Source organism: Aspergillus fischeri, genomic scaffold (assembly GCF_000149645.3).
Source record: "Aspergillus fischeri NRRL 181 1099437636252 genomic scaffold, whole genome shotgun sequence".
NCBI lineage: Eukaryota > Fungi > Ascomycota > Eurotiomycetes > Eurotiales > Aspergillaceae > Aspergillus > Aspergillus fischeri.
Window position 1 is genome coordinate 1,607,187 of NW_001509768.1, and position 14,020 is coordinate 1,621,206.

General features: G+C 52.8%; 6 protein-coding genes across 6 annotated transcripts, besides 1 other annotated feature; 3 read left to right on the forward strand and 3 right to left on the reverse strand.

Annotated features, from left to right (window-relative positions):
- Positions 1-190: 190 nt before the first annotated feature.
- NFIA_067200 (dihydroneopterin aldolase family protein) lies at positions 191-1,311 on the forward strand (the record flags this gene model as incomplete). The annotated part of the gene is made up of 2 exons (XM_001263449.1): positions 191-1,042; positions 1,108-1,311. The coding sequence occupies 2 exons, from the start codon at positions 191-193 to the stop codon at positions 1,309-1,311; spliced, it is 1,056 nt and encodes a 351-aa protein (XP_001263450.1).
- Positions 1,312-2,585: 1,274 nt separating this feature from the next.
- NFIA_067210 (AGC family serine/threonine-protein kinase) lies at positions 2,586-4,376 on the forward strand (the record flags this gene model as incomplete). Its single annotated transcript, XM_001263450.1, has 1 exon — positions 2,586-4,376. The coding sequence occupies one exon, from the start codon at positions 2,586-2,588 to the stop codon at positions 4,374-4,376; it is 1,791 nt and encodes a 596-aa protein (XP_001263451.1).
- Positions 4,377-4,817: 441 nt separating this feature from the next.
- On the reverse strand, positions 4,818-6,503 carry NFIA_067220 (putative cyclin; the record flags this gene model as incomplete). The annotated part of the gene is made up of 1 exon (XM_001263451.1): positions 4,818-6,503. The coding sequence occupies one exon, from the start codon at positions 6,501-6,503 to the stop codon at positions 4,818-4,820; it is 1,686 nt and encodes a 561-aa protein (XP_001263452.1).
- An 883-nt stretch (positions 6,504-7,386) lies between these two features.
- NFIA_067230 (ELL-associated factor) lies at positions 7,387-8,673 on the reverse strand (the record flags this gene model as incomplete). The annotated part of the gene is made up of 1 exon (XM_001263452.1): positions 7,387-8,673. One exon carries the CDS (start codon positions 8,671-8,673, stop codon positions 7,387-7,389), a length of 1,287 nt encoding a protein of 428 aa, XP_001263453.1.
- Positions 8,674-9,009: 336 nt separating this feature from the next.
- Positions 9,010-9,036: a microsatellite.
- Positions 9,037-9,308: 272 nt separating this feature from the next.
- Positions 9,309-10,772, reverse strand: NFIA_067240 (Dor1-like family protein; the record flags this gene model as incomplete). The annotated part of the gene is made up of 1 exon (XM_001263453.1): positions 9,309-10,772. One exon carries the CDS (start codon positions 10,770-10,772, stop codon positions 9,309-9,311), a length of 1,464 nt encoding a protein of 487 aa, XP_001263454.1.
- Positions 10,773-11,353: 581 nt separating this feature from the next.
- On the forward strand, positions 11,354-13,202 carry NFIA_067250 (acid phosphatase DET1; the record flags this gene model as incomplete). Its single annotated transcript, XM_001263454.1, has 3 exons — positions 11,354-11,368; positions 11,429-12,325; positions 12,381-13,202. The coding sequence occupies 3 exons, from the start codon at positions 11,354-11,356 to the stop codon at positions 13,200-13,202; spliced, it is 1,734 nt and encodes a 577-aa protein (XP_001263455.1).
- Positions 13,203-14,020: the final 818 nt, after the last annotated feature.

Sequence of the window (14,020 nt, forward strand, 5' to 3'; positions counted from 1 at the left end):
TATTTTTTATTTCCAATTGATTCGAGTTTATCTTTATTCTGCCCCACAAGAGGGGCATTGCTCACGAAGATACCTAGGATACTGCCATTATCACCAGCGAATTTACTCTATTGAGCTTGAAAGCCGATACTTGGGCAGATCCGTCTCCATACAACAAGAGAAACATTACTCTCAATACATATCCCTAAACATGGCCGAGCAACGTGTCAACGTCCATATCCCCTCCCACCCAGCAGTCCTGGACAGCGTTCAGCTTCGCAACATTCAACTCCCCTTGCCTGTTGCACCAGACCCATGGCATCGCGACGGAAAGCCACAACCGTGCACCGCATCACTGAAACTATCCTACTCATCCGCTATCGCGGCCGCAGCCGCCGATGACGTCTCCCTCTCCCTCGACTACGGCAAGCTCTACCGCCGCCTGGAAGAAGACATCCGCAACATGGGAAAACACAGCCTCTCCCCGACTCAGCGGATGGTCAGCGCAGACGGAAGCCGGAGGGACGAGATGATGCGCACAGAGATCGGGCAGGATGTAAGGCTGACTGCGGGGATTGTCGCGAACTGCGGCCTGGGGCTACTCGATGAGACGGCTGCCGGGATCCGGAGAATGTCGCACGTTCATTGCCATCCAGGCTCGAGGAGGGGGAGTGCGTCGGCGGAGATACAGGCACCGCTCGCGGGGCTGTCGTTGGCGAGTCCGCCCATTGATAGTGTGTTTGGGCAGTGCGAGGTCTGGTTGCAGCTGCCCAAGGCGCTGCTGCGTGCGGAGGAAGGCTTCAAGTATCGGAGCGTTACTGTCTGGGGGTATCGGCAGGGAGATGAGAGTACAGCGCTTGACGGGGAACGTTGCCCTGTTGTTCTGGAGGAGGAGTTCCGGATTGATGGTATCAGGTGCCATTGTATCCTTGGAGTGAATTCCCATGAGAGGGTTGAGAAACAGGCTGTTATCATCTCATTGGAGTTCAAGGGCCCTGGGCAATTGGCTTGGGGCTCGACGGTGGTTGATACTTATCAGGAGATGACGAGAAGGGTTGCTGAGGTAAGTTACTCCTCGTCTTACTATTTTCTGCCGAGTGTCAATTGACTTGCGTTTCTCTGTCTCAGCAAGTGGAAGAGACCGCATTCCAGACCGTGGAGGCACTGGCTACCTTCGTTGCGCGCATAGTCACCGTGCAGTTTGCCAACGAACGAGTCACAGTGAGGGTCGAGAAACCCAGCGCACTGTCGTTTGTGGAGAGATCTGGAATAGAAATCACCCGCTCACAGGCATTCTTTGAGAGATCAGATCTGGAAGGAGGAAGGGTATAGCCAAAGTCTCATCGAATTGTGTGGCTTTGTGCATATGATGTCCTGACATACCTAGTCCTATACAACATGTCCCTCTCAGCGTACTGTCAGCTTAGTTACCGGGCACATATTGTGGACAATACCCAAGAAAAATTGGTCTTGAAGCGACCTCTCTTCGTTCAACTGTATGGAGTCTTCCTTCGGCAGGCTTACTGTTTCTATGACTTCGTGTTGGACCAGGATGTGAGTATGTATGTAGTTCTCTCTTCTGACGGTTACCTCCGCCTTGCCGCGTAGATCACTTACGAGTAGCTCGGTGATATATGCAGGCAAGACAGTCTAAGCTAGTCTATTCCTCTTCTTCGTATGACCTGCAAAGGTACACATGCTCAGTCTAAATGAAGAATACAGACCATTATCCTCGCGATCTCGATCCAATGACGACAGCACGTGAAAGCAGTCTACTCAAAGCGGAATAGTTTCGCTTAGGTCACACGCGTTCTGATTGGCCCCGCAACTCCCGCATCGTTTTCCAGTGTCAACGGGCGTCTTTTTCTTTGTGAATGTTGGATCTCTTGACCTTCAGCTTGCCATTTTTCCCTTAGTCACTTCTTGCTCCCAAGAATAACCATACCATTCCTCTTCACTTGGATACTGATCCACCTTCTCATCCTCGTTTATCATATCTGCCGTTCCTCTATGTGCCTGTCTGCGCCCTCCCTGTCCTCGTCCGCTTCTATCCGCTTTGCTGGCTGCCTTGCCGACTCTCACCCCTTGACCTTGAATCGAACCTTCGGGCTTGCTCCCCGCGGATCTCTGGAGGAATACGCGTTGTCTAATATTCAAGTCTTGTCGGCTCCCCTGCTGTTCGACTTCTCGGTTGCCGAGGTGGTTTGGCTAGGGGTCCCTGGTCCGTCCTGAAGAAGGGCGGACGGTAAACTGTGAGATATTCAGAGCTACGAGTGTGACTTCCTGCTAGATTACGAGTGGGAGCGGTGCGTTCAATTCTGGATTTTTCGCGTTGAAGGTATGTTTCAGGCCCCTGGATAGTCTTCTCACTCGCTCCTGCGTGCTGTTTCGCTTTTCACCTCGAATTTACCCCGCAATGTCTGACAAGGGAGCTAACAATCATTTTGCGCAATCAGATATTCTTCGATAGGCTAGTGCCTGTTTACTGTTAGAAGTGGAGTGGATGAATTGAGGTCTGAATTACAAAGCGTGCTTGTTGGCGCTTTCCGACCTGCTTGTTCAAATCTTGCCGTCGCTATCCTCGACCGGGATCCTTTGCCGAAGACATGGATGCACCAATGCATGATGATCTTTCCGTGGGAGATGTCTTTGCACCCCAGGCGGACATGTCGCAACCTTGTAACGATGCCCTTCTCGACAATAACCCTGATACTCGCTTTTGCATGAGTGGTGGCAGTCCCAGTCGCAAGCAAGTTCCGGTCACCAAGGATGTCAATGAAGTTAGTCCCTTTCCAGCACACAATCTCAACGTTGAGGCCTTGTCCGGCAGACCAGACCGTCGCAAAAAGAAGAAGAAATATCAGACAAGTGAAGCTCCCCGGGCCATCTCCACCGTTCGCGGATTTACTCCACTTGCCTCTGGCGACGAAGACTCGGATTTCTCGACCACAAGCGCTAAGGCTCGTCCTTCGTCACGAGCACCCGCTCATGCGGAGAGCGACGGAAACAGTCCTATGGTCCAACCTGCTGGATGTGGCGTGAGCGCTCTGAAGCTTCAACTCGATTCGCTCAGCCTGTCCGGCAGCGGTAGCGCTCTGGCTGCGCAGAGTGACCTGTGCTTTGAAACCCCGAGCAATGTAAGCGTTTGCTCGGACAGCGATCAGACAGAGGTCCTGACTAGTTACGAAGTACCTCTGGAACATGATTTCGTCAGCTCCGATGCCGCAGCGGAAGAAACGTCGGCGAGTCTCCCCGGTGCGCAGGACGTCCGTACTCAGCTGTGCCGCAAGATGACAACCGCAGACTTTGAGCCGTTACTCTGCCTGGGCAAGGGCTCCTTCGGAACCGTACTGCTTGTACGCCATGCGCTCACTGGGAAGTTGTATGCTCAGAAGCAGTTCCGTAAGGCATCGCTCACCGTTCACAAGAAACTCGTGGAGCAGACCAAGACTGAGCGTGCGATTTTGGAAAGTGTGAACCGTCATCCATTTGTGGTGAAATTGTTCTACGCGTTTCAGGATCACGAAAAGCTGTACCTCATCCTGGAATATGCCCAGGGTGGTGAGCTGTTCCACCACTTGGCCATGGAACGCATGTTCGACGAAGATGCCGCCGCATTCTACATGGCCGAAATGGTTCTCGCTCTCGAACATCTGCACCAGAACGTGGGTGTGATCTATCGCGACCTGAAACCGGAGAATTGTCTCCTGGACCGCGATGGCCATCTGCTCCTGACAGACTTCGGCCTCAGCAAGATCGCAGTCAGCGATGACGATCGCTGCAACTCGTCCCTGGGCACCATTGAGTACATGGCTCCCGAAGTCATTCAAGGCAAACCGTACGGCAAAGCCTGCGACTGGTGGTCACTTGGCGCACTCGGCTACGATCTACTCACCGGCTCCCCGCCCTTCAAGGCCAACAACAACGCCAAGCTGCAGGAAAAAATCGTCAAGCAGAAGCTCACGCTGCCCTACTTCCTTGGTCCGGATGCCAAAGACCTTCTCACCCGCCTGTTGCGCAAGGAACCCTCCAAGCGACTCGGCTACCACATGCCCAAGGACCTGCAGACCATCAAGAACCATCGCTTCTTCCGCAGAATTGACTGGAAGGCGCTCGAGCGTCGCGAGGTTGCTCCCCCTATCCTCCCTGTTGTCACGGACCCGGCTCTGGCGGAGAACTTCTCTGCCGACTTTACCGCCCTGCCGCTGAGTCCGGTCGTCACCAGCAACGGCTTTGACGATTATTACTCTCTTCGCCGACGCCCCAGCCAGCGTGCAATGCCGACAGGTCCGGATGGAATGAGTTGCGACAATGACCCGTTCGGTGGATTCAGCTTTGTGGCTTCCAGCAGCTTACTTGACAATAATGGAGTTGGCGTTATGACCCAAGGTTACTGATAGCTCTTTTTCTGTTGTCCAATCGTTGCATTTCACTTTCGGCATTGTTTCAATTCTACTACGACTCGCGTTACTGGAGATCTTGCTTGGAAATCGTATATAGCGGATTCTTTACAATTCAACTATCAACGGCGTACAATATCCGTTCTATATTGCTGGAATCTCGGATAATATACTATCCAAATAAAGTCGACCACCCCGCCAACCAATGCATGCTCCGGAAGTAGTGCATAAATGCAATGAATGCAGCAACTGATCAAGCCGCTAGAAATCATTTGTATGACCCATGAGGTAGTGCGGCGTCATGGCAGGTCACTATAAGTCAAGCAGTTGGAGAGACTCCCTCCTTTTCTTCGTCTGAAATCATGCATGTTCTCCGCAACTTAGTAATTGTGGCTGTCGTAGAACACAAGGAGTTTCAAGTGCACGGCGAAACCATAATCAAAGCTCCCCTTCTTCACTGCCCCCGCCTTCGTCTTCCTGAGCGGCTTGTTCCGGTTGTGAGGGCGGGGGTGGAGGTGGTGGCTGAGGAATATCGGGAGGTGGTGGCGGTGGGGGTAGAGGTTGATGATGAGGGTGTCCTGGGGGCGGTGGAGGCTGTTCCTCGAATGACTGCGACCTCCTTCCGAAGGACGGCCGCCGTCGTCTCGCGGGATCATCGTAGCCGCGGTACCGATCGGGTCCGCGGCGATCGACTGAGTTTCGTCTGTTGGGGATCCGCGCTCCGGCTCCGGGTGGTGGTGGTACTGGTGGACCACCGTGTGACGGCATGTTCTGTGAAACAATTTCGTCAATGCGTTGTTGGATTGGATCGGCTTCCCTTGGACCTGCCACTTTTCCGCCGCCCGGAGGATGGTGATCGCTATCTCGACGTGGGAATGGACGGGGAGCCGGTGGTAGGGGATGCGGGTGACGGTGGTGAGTGGGGGGATGAGGTAATGAGGGAGGTACCTGGCCGTTGAGATGGGGCCGGCCCTGAGAGGAGAAGGAGGAAGGGCTTCCTGCGTTTGGTAGGCTTTGCGAGGAAGGAGCGGATGGGCTCTGTTGTTGATCCTGCGAGCTGCCACGGGGCGCGGCATCCAATTCCCTGCGTGGTCGTTTTGGAGAACGCTCTCCGTTGGAGGGTGCTGAGCCATCTCCTCGAGGTTCGCCGCTGTCTTCCGGCTCTTTCGATCGTTTCCGTCCGTGAGTGACGTATGACTCCGCTGGAGGACGATTCGCGGGACTGCCAGCGTGCGGGATCCTGGTCTTCTCAGTGCCCTCGTCCGACAGTATTGGGGTGGTCGGGTAGTACTGGCTATGTTTCTGCATGGCATTGTTCTCGTAGAGCTGTGCCATTCTCATGCAGGCGCGACGCACCTGCGTCAGATCCACGTCAATCTGCTCCCACCACGCTCGACCGCGGTCGTCGTCCGGAAATCCCACGTCGCAGTGCCGCGCGGCGGCATATAGAGCGGCGGCAGCGATGGTGCGTGCGTTGAACTGGAGGCAGAGGACGGTAAACATGGAGTCGTTGACAAAGGCCCATGCGGCGTTGCGGAGCGGTTTGTTTTCATTCACGCCGAAAAAACAGATAAAATCGTACAGGATGCGGTACGGCTGTTCGAGCTGCAGGTCGAAGCAGAGCGCTTCCAGGAGTAAGTCCTCATGGTGCAGGATTGTGTCCCTCCATTTCCAAAACTCCTTGGATTGCTCGTCCACCACCAGATTCGGCTGCTTTTGCGCCACTCGGCAGCAGGCCACCACGAGCTCTCTCATTCTTCGGACATTCTCTTCGACTTTCGTAGCTAAAAATAGTGCAGTGGCCGCGATGGGATAGGGATGCATACCCGGTCGTTGCGGTATATCGACCATGCTGTAGCGCATGAAAAACCGGTGAAGGTAGACGGCTGCGGTCGCCAAAGTGAGCTGGGGTAGCTTCAGCATGATCCCGACCTGGGTAATGAAATTGACACCTTTGCTGCGACTAGTATGCTCCGCTTCCATCTTCATGCCGTCGAGTTGGGATGGCGTACGAGTGAGTTCTTCATCTGTGAAGAGCCATTGGGCTTGCGATGCGTGGAGGACGGGATTCGACTCAGCAGGTAGAGGCCGTTTCTCCGGGGAATGCGACGGTGCCGAGGCCATGACGTATTGAGGAGATTGTCTTGTCGCAGGTCAATCACCCTGAGATGCAATCAAGTTGATACAATGTTTCCGTCCGGTGTTTGTCGGAAAGCGCTCTGAGCTATGAACAGTCTTCGTTCAAGTCTTATCTCTTCGAGGAGGACAGCTGAGCAGGGCGCGCTGACCGCACGTGGTGCTGCGTGTCTGTCCTCCCTTCGCAGCAAGGAGATGCCAGAATTGCGTGTTTTATGAGTTCGTATCAAACATAGCGCATGGTAAGCCTCGTGATATCGCGAGTTGACTTTTCGCAACCAGGTGAGTTGTGAAGCGTCCTCAAGACGAGCAGATGGCGTTTGCCGAACGAGTGATTGGGTAGGTGCGGAAAGAAGCTCCGAGACTCTTCTGCTTGAGTAACCGGAATAACCCTTTTTATTTGATCAAAAGCGGGTCTCAATGATAGGTATACTGTGGGCTTGTGAAGTCTGGATTGCTCAGTGTCAGTCTCGCAACACTCCGAAAGATAATCTGGAGTGCGGATGCGAAAGGCCCGGATCATCAAGTTGTTCCGGGGTATGTAGATCGGCTCCGATTGACACAGTACAAGGAGTATCCATATCTTGCAACACATCAGGCTGCTTCTGAAATTGGCGAGTTTAATTGAGAAAATGATTTCGTTAGATTTCTGTGTACAACTATAATTCGATCGTGGTATCGTTACCCTCCAGTGAACTGGTCGACTGGGCTGGGTCCAGTGCCCTCGCTGCAAAACTCCAAAATGACGCCATGCACGCAAATAAATCTGACACACAGAAAACAGAATACTGTAGACAAAGGTATCGTGACAATTCGGAGTTTGGGCCGAGATGCAATGTGTGGGAAAATAAGACAATAGAACAGAAAGGTATCATTCCTCCTCACTAACCTCACTCTCGTCATCACTGGGAACGTGGTACTGCAGAGACGGAGGCTGGTACTCCTGCTTCCTCGCTTCTTCCTCGAAAGCAGCCTCCATTTCAGCCGCTAGTGCATCGTCATCATCTTCAATTTCCTCCTGTGTTGCCGGTGCTGTTTCCACCCTCTCAGACGAAGCACCACCGCGGCCGACAGGAGATGGTAGCCGCAGAGCTTCCATTTCTTCTTCCTCCTCCTCATCTTCCTCGTTTCCTGGGGTATTGTTGGACGAGAAGTGTGCTGGATTAACCCTGAAAGCGGGACGAGATGGAGGGGGCGATCCCATGTCGATGATCAGATCTCCGTCAATTATGATATTAGAGCCTGGTGACGGAGCCGCCTTGAAGGACGATACCAATTCGGTTCCAGTGTCCGAAGGAGATGATTTCATTTCGCCAGCCGGGATCTCCTCTATCTCTTCCTCCTGAGGCTCTTCCCGCTCAACTTGCGCTGGAGGCTCCAGATTCGTCTTGGGAGCAGCTTTTGTTTGGTTTCTAGAAGGTCTGCTCGGGCGTGGTTGTCGACGGAGAGGATTGGCTTGAGGCTTAGGTCGAGCTTGGGGACTTGGAGTAGGTTTGGCAGCCGCGGTCATCAGAGGGGTATTAGCTTTACTGGCATTGAGATGAGCTGACATTGCACCGTCCGAAACAGACTTGTCATCGTCAGCGTTTTCTTTTGGCAGGAAGTGACGGTAGTCGTAGGGATTGCTGTCATCAGCGGGACCGTCGTCGGTGTCAGCGGCTGTTTCAACTGCTCCGTCGTCACCAGAACCCTGGTCATCATCATGCAATGTTCGCAGCTGCGCATACTGCTCCGTCACCTGCTTTTCAGTCTTATTAGGTGCCGACCGAAGATTGAAGTTCAACTGCGTCGCAATCGACTCTAGAACGAAGACCTTACGGTCCGGATCGAAAACCAATACCAGATTCCGCTCGCGGGACTCCGACGTAGCATGCTCTGGATCCACGCTGCCTTTGTATGAGTATGTTATAACACTATTATCGGCATTCGGTGCCTTGTCTGTGATCGTGAGGTTATACAGGTCCGGACATTGTGCAGATCGGGTGATATGGGTGCGTTGCTGCGAGGATGCGGACTTCGTTTTATAATTATACTGAATGTTGATTAATCTCGATTGCGGTTTCGTATCTCCTCCGGCCAATTGATCACCCAAGATGATAGGGTAGTCTTTGGTGGGATCAATTAATCCACTCGAGGGAAACAGAGCCGAGGCGGCCATTTGAGATAAGACTCTGGCCTAGAGAGAGAGGGAACAAGTGCGCTGGAAGTCGAGCGTAATGTATGTAAAACCCGTGCTCTTCAAAATGCCGTATAAGAAGGTCTCATTTCTTTGTGTGGTCGAGCACAAAGAGATTGGGACAACTACACACAAGGGAGCCCGTCACACTGGGGAGGACAAAGAAGGGTGAGGGAGAAAGTACAACGAAAATCTGACCATAGAGGAATAGGAACAGAGAAAGCGCGAGGGGATATAGGTATATAAGAGATGCTGCAGAGAGCAGCTAGACATGTCAGCTACAATCTGGCATTTGATTTTGAGGCGCTGAAACGCAACGAGATGAGATGAGATGAAAAGAGATGAACTGGGGTGTGATGGGGGGAGGGAAGATGACGGCGGTCCAAACAACGTTGGAGGGCGGAGGCCAAAAGGCGCCCGCAGCTAGACCTGAACAGGCTTAGAGTCTCGGGGGCCAATCCTTCGCCGATGAGGACGCCCCATCAGCCGATCACCCGTCGACCCTCAGCGGCAGATATCTCCTATGGATATCGTGAGTATCGGCTGGAAGATAGTCATTCGTTGAGGCTCTCAAAAGTCTAGCCTACTGCTAGTAACCTTTATCTCGCGGCTGTTGTTCAATGAAGGGGTGAAGTCACCTGCGGGGTCCCTTTGGAGGCAGTTCCGGTGAGTTGTTCCAACCGCCCTGCCAAGGCTCGGTGCTTCCGTGTAACCTCTTCCCACTCATAGGCGGCACTCTCCTCGTGCTCCTCTACCGCGGTACTCATCTCCGTCAGGATCATGCTAAAGTCCCCTCCCAGTCTTCCCAAGCTAGCAGCGCAATATAACACTTGAGTTAGGAGACTTTCGCGCGAGCTCTTATCTTGGACATTGGGTAGATAGGTGCGTAATGTGTCAGTCAGCAGCTGGACGAGATGCATAGGAAAGGTTGCCAAAGCTGGTGGAAGGCATTGCAAGGGATCATCCAGGCGAGTTGGCTGCGACGAGCTCGTTTTAACACGGGAATCTATCCCTCGCAGTCCTGCAATAACTGACTCTGACCCGGCTTGGTCCGGGGCGAAGATGTTCTTATACAAGGAAACAATTGCAAAGCTCTGCTCCCTAAAGATCTCAATGTATCGTTTCAAGAATTTTTCTGTCTGGTGGCCGTGAGACCAGGACGAGTTCGACGTCCCTTCCTTCTGATCTGTATTCCGGGTTCTGCGCTGGGTCTCCTGGTCTGCTAGTTCTCGCAAGGGATCCAATGCCTCTAGTGTCGAAACCAAATTTGCCAATCTGCAAACCAGAAACAACGCACCGAGCGCGCCTTCTCCGGTGCCGGTTCCGCCGTCACTGTGCAAGCCCTCCAATTCCGGAGCCACTCGACGTAACCAGCCTACCATTCTCATAGCCGCTGCCAACCGAAGGTTCTGCGTACGGAGACCTGCTATCAGATTCGTTGTCATCTCCTTCATCGCATCCTCGGCCTGAGAGGCGACATCCTTGACGAGGGGAGAATCAGGGTACAGTGTCTGTAATCGCTTGATGTGGGCGTATAAATCCAAAGCAGACGAGTAGGTTGTAGAAAACGAGGTGCCGCCCGCGGCAACAGAGCTTGCTGCTGCCGATGAGACAGCAGTCGATAGAAGAGAGGGAAGTTCTAGAATGTCGGAAAGTCGATCGACATTCCTCGCCAGCTGCATGACCTTCTTTCGCCGCTCCAGAGACGGGTTCTCTGCGGCTCGGCTGTACTTGGTAGAAAATCGGACCGCCTCTTCGTCAAGTTTGGGGATTGTATCTCGTAGATTTTGTGCGTTGCGGGTCAATTGGGGAATCGAGATACGGAGCTGCGAGAGGTTACCGGCAGAAGTGATGAAGGCCTTGTGTGAGCGATTCGATAAGGCCTGGAGAGACAGGAGGGTAGAATGCGAGGATTGCGCCAGAGATTGGGGTTCTGTCGTTTCCAAAGCCACCAGGGACAGCGTTGAGAGTCGGTTTAAGTACTGAGCTGTCGTTGTGTCATTATCTGGAGCCAACGGTGTTGAGGCAGCATCTGTTAGAGAGAAATGAGGGGCCAACAAGTCGTAAAGATAGTCAGTCATGGTGAATACCGTGCCTGTTCCCTTCTGTAAAGGAGAGCAGTTGACGAAACCAAGTACAGCTGACCAGTGGGTGGTGGGAGATCCAATACCTTCTTACCTAGTGGTGATGCGGTACGGCAGCCATTGCGGCAACAAGCGCATCTCCGCATTTCCTCCTTGACGCCTACGCCAGTCCATCCCATCCGCCTCCAACGCCTTAACGGAACCAAGGCAGTTCTGTCTGGGTCAATCTTTGTCTCTCCATTACAGAGCCTATTCCAATGAATATAGAGGTCTCTAGATATTACTATATCACCCACTGGCCAGGGCTTGTTTGCAACTTCAACATCTCACATCCGATACACTAGCCAAATTGAGGGATACTCAGGTACTGCCGCCGCTCTCGTCTCAGAATCAGCACTTTCTGCTCTTTGGAGTTCTACTGTACAGATCACAGTTGCTCTGACTAGACAGAAGAGCTAACAGACAAGACCACTTGCGGGTGTATAATCCGATAACCCGTCATTGCCTGACCGCGCCCTGACTCCAGCACTGTTATTTTCTCCGCTCTCCTCCCAACATCAACCGATGTTGTGTCAACCATGGGTAAACCGCGGGTTAGCTTTTCCTTAGTCGCATTCTATGTCTGACACCCCAGCGTCTCACTCAGTCAATAGATGATCATCTTGATCCGCCATGCGCAGTCAGAAGGAAACAAAAATCGGGAAATCCACCAAACGATCCCTGATCATCGGGTCCAGCTCACACCCGAAGGACATCGACAAGCAAAGGAGGCAGGTAGCAAGCTGCGTGCTCTTCTACGGCCCGATGACACCATACACTTCTTTACCTCTCCCTACCGTCGGACTCGGGAGACTACAGAGGGGATCCTCGAGTCTTTGACCTCCGATTCTCCGTCCCCGTCGCCATTTCCCAGACATACCATCAAAGTATATGAAGAACCACGGTTGCGAGAGCAGGACTTTGGCAATTTTCAGCCGTGCTCTGCGGAGATGGAACGGATGTGGCTGGAAAGGGCGGACTATGGACATTTTTTCTATCGAATCCCGAATGGTGAATCTGCTGCGGATGCCTATGACCGAATCAGCGGCTTCAACGAGTCGCTTTGGCGACTGTTCGGGGAGAATGATTTTGCCAGTGTCTGCGTACTGGTAACCCATGGACTCATGACGAGGGTCTTTCTGATGAAATGGTATCACTGGAGTGTTGAATATTTCGAAGATCTACGCAACATCAATCATTGCGAGTTCGTTATCATGAAGCTCAACCCGGACAATGGGAAATACGTCCTTCAGAACAAGCTGCGTACATGGTCCGAGCTGAGGAAAGAGAAGGAAAACGAGAGACAACGGGAGCGAGCGAGCAAAGACCTGATTTCGGCTACTTCTCTCACCCCTGCCCCCACTCCTCTCCCGATCAGACGCAAATGGGGCGGATGTCCCGACGGCTGTAACCACGGCCTCCACAGAAAAAGGTCCTTACGGTCTTCACGGACGACTGGCGATGACCCGACGCGTGTTGGGAGTGAGGCGCAACCCTCCACGAGAAGTAATGTAAGTTATCCCTCGGTCGAGTCACAGGAGAATGACGCTGATAGCGAGAACACAGGTCGATCAGCAATACATCACGGCCCCCGAGCCAGCACTGGGAGACTGTTCCTCAGACATTAGACCGACGGACCAGACTATTGCCCCCTCTGACGATCCCTCGAAACGGGACGTTGAAGCTACTTCGCAACCCACCAGCCTTCCTACGGACTTTGATGCCAACACCGACCACAATACTCAAACATCCAAAAGGCCCAGCCCTCATCCGAGGGCTGCTTCGAGCCCAAACCCGATACCCAGGCGGCCCGACCTAGCCAAGTTTCATCGCGACAGCGAGGATCATCTCCTCCACCCACCAAGGTCAAACTACGCTCTCCACCACCTCGGCGGCCGCGACGGCGGCGGTTCCCTGAGTGGCGCAAACAGCGTCACCCCGTCCGAGGACGAGCGCGAGGACGCAGGTTTCTCCGGTGACCGACTCGACCAACACAAGCCGAACTCGTCGCATGATTTCGCCGACGACGGCGACGACGAAAGCCACACCAAGCAGGTCCAACGACCGAAACGGACGCGCTCACACCATAAGCACAGCCATAACCGCCACAACCACACTCACCACTCAAGCTCGGCGAATCACGGCAACTCCAAAAGGGGAGCAATACACATCGACACGGATCGGTCGCAAGATACTACGTACACCCCTGCCGAATCACCCGCTCAACAAGAAAACCATAACGAACAAGCGCACCTCGAGCACGAATCCCAGCAGGCCTACGTACGCGTGCATGACGACAACAACGGCGCAGATGACGGAGATGACGCCGACGCCGAGCTCGAGGCCGAACGACAGCGTGACCAGAGCATCAGAGGGAGTGTCTACTGATCGAATCCTTATGTATTCACCCTCCATCGTTATCTCCCTATTCCACATTTTGCACATGCACACGCTCAGGCACGTTTCTCGTATGACCGTCTACGCTCCCCTAATCTAACCAAACCCCCTATTATGATGTCTCACGATAGTTTCCATGTTGATACCTTCAAAAGAAGCATAGTATGAGAATGATGCGTTAATTCATCGAGCGAAAATAGAAAGGAACGCTCGCATTACTATTTCGTTCTATTCTCCTAGTGGTCTGGCGAATATAGGCGTAGATTTACCCAGTATATCATATCCGTCAGCAGATACAGCGACTGAAAAGGCAGGTACCCCTGAGAGCTCAATCTCAAGATCAGTCCGCAATGGAGTTCATCACGTTCCATGAAATCGAGATCCTCTGATGATGGTTTACACAAAGTATCTATAGCACTTGCAGAAACGAGTATATGTGAAGAAGAGGGGGGTTGGGAGAATATATACTTCTCGTCCCGGAAAGAAGAAATCAATTGTCTTGTCTCTTTTTCCGCAGTTTCAATTTTGTTTGGGGACCTTTCGCAGTGCGAAAGGTCTTAAAGATATGGTTGTCTAACTTACATTGAATGGGCAAATGGTGAGGTCGAAAAGGAAACAAGACCATGCCACTTCGCTGTGAACGAGAGAGGGGACAAAAAAAAAACCAGATCAGACGGGACTTGAAAGGGGAGTATCGCTTTTTTTCATGTCTGATCGACGACATTTGAACATGAGTATGTAAAACAGGGAGCATTGAAAACAATTCGTCGAAAAGAAGTAGCGAAGATAGACTACAACCACCAGGTCCT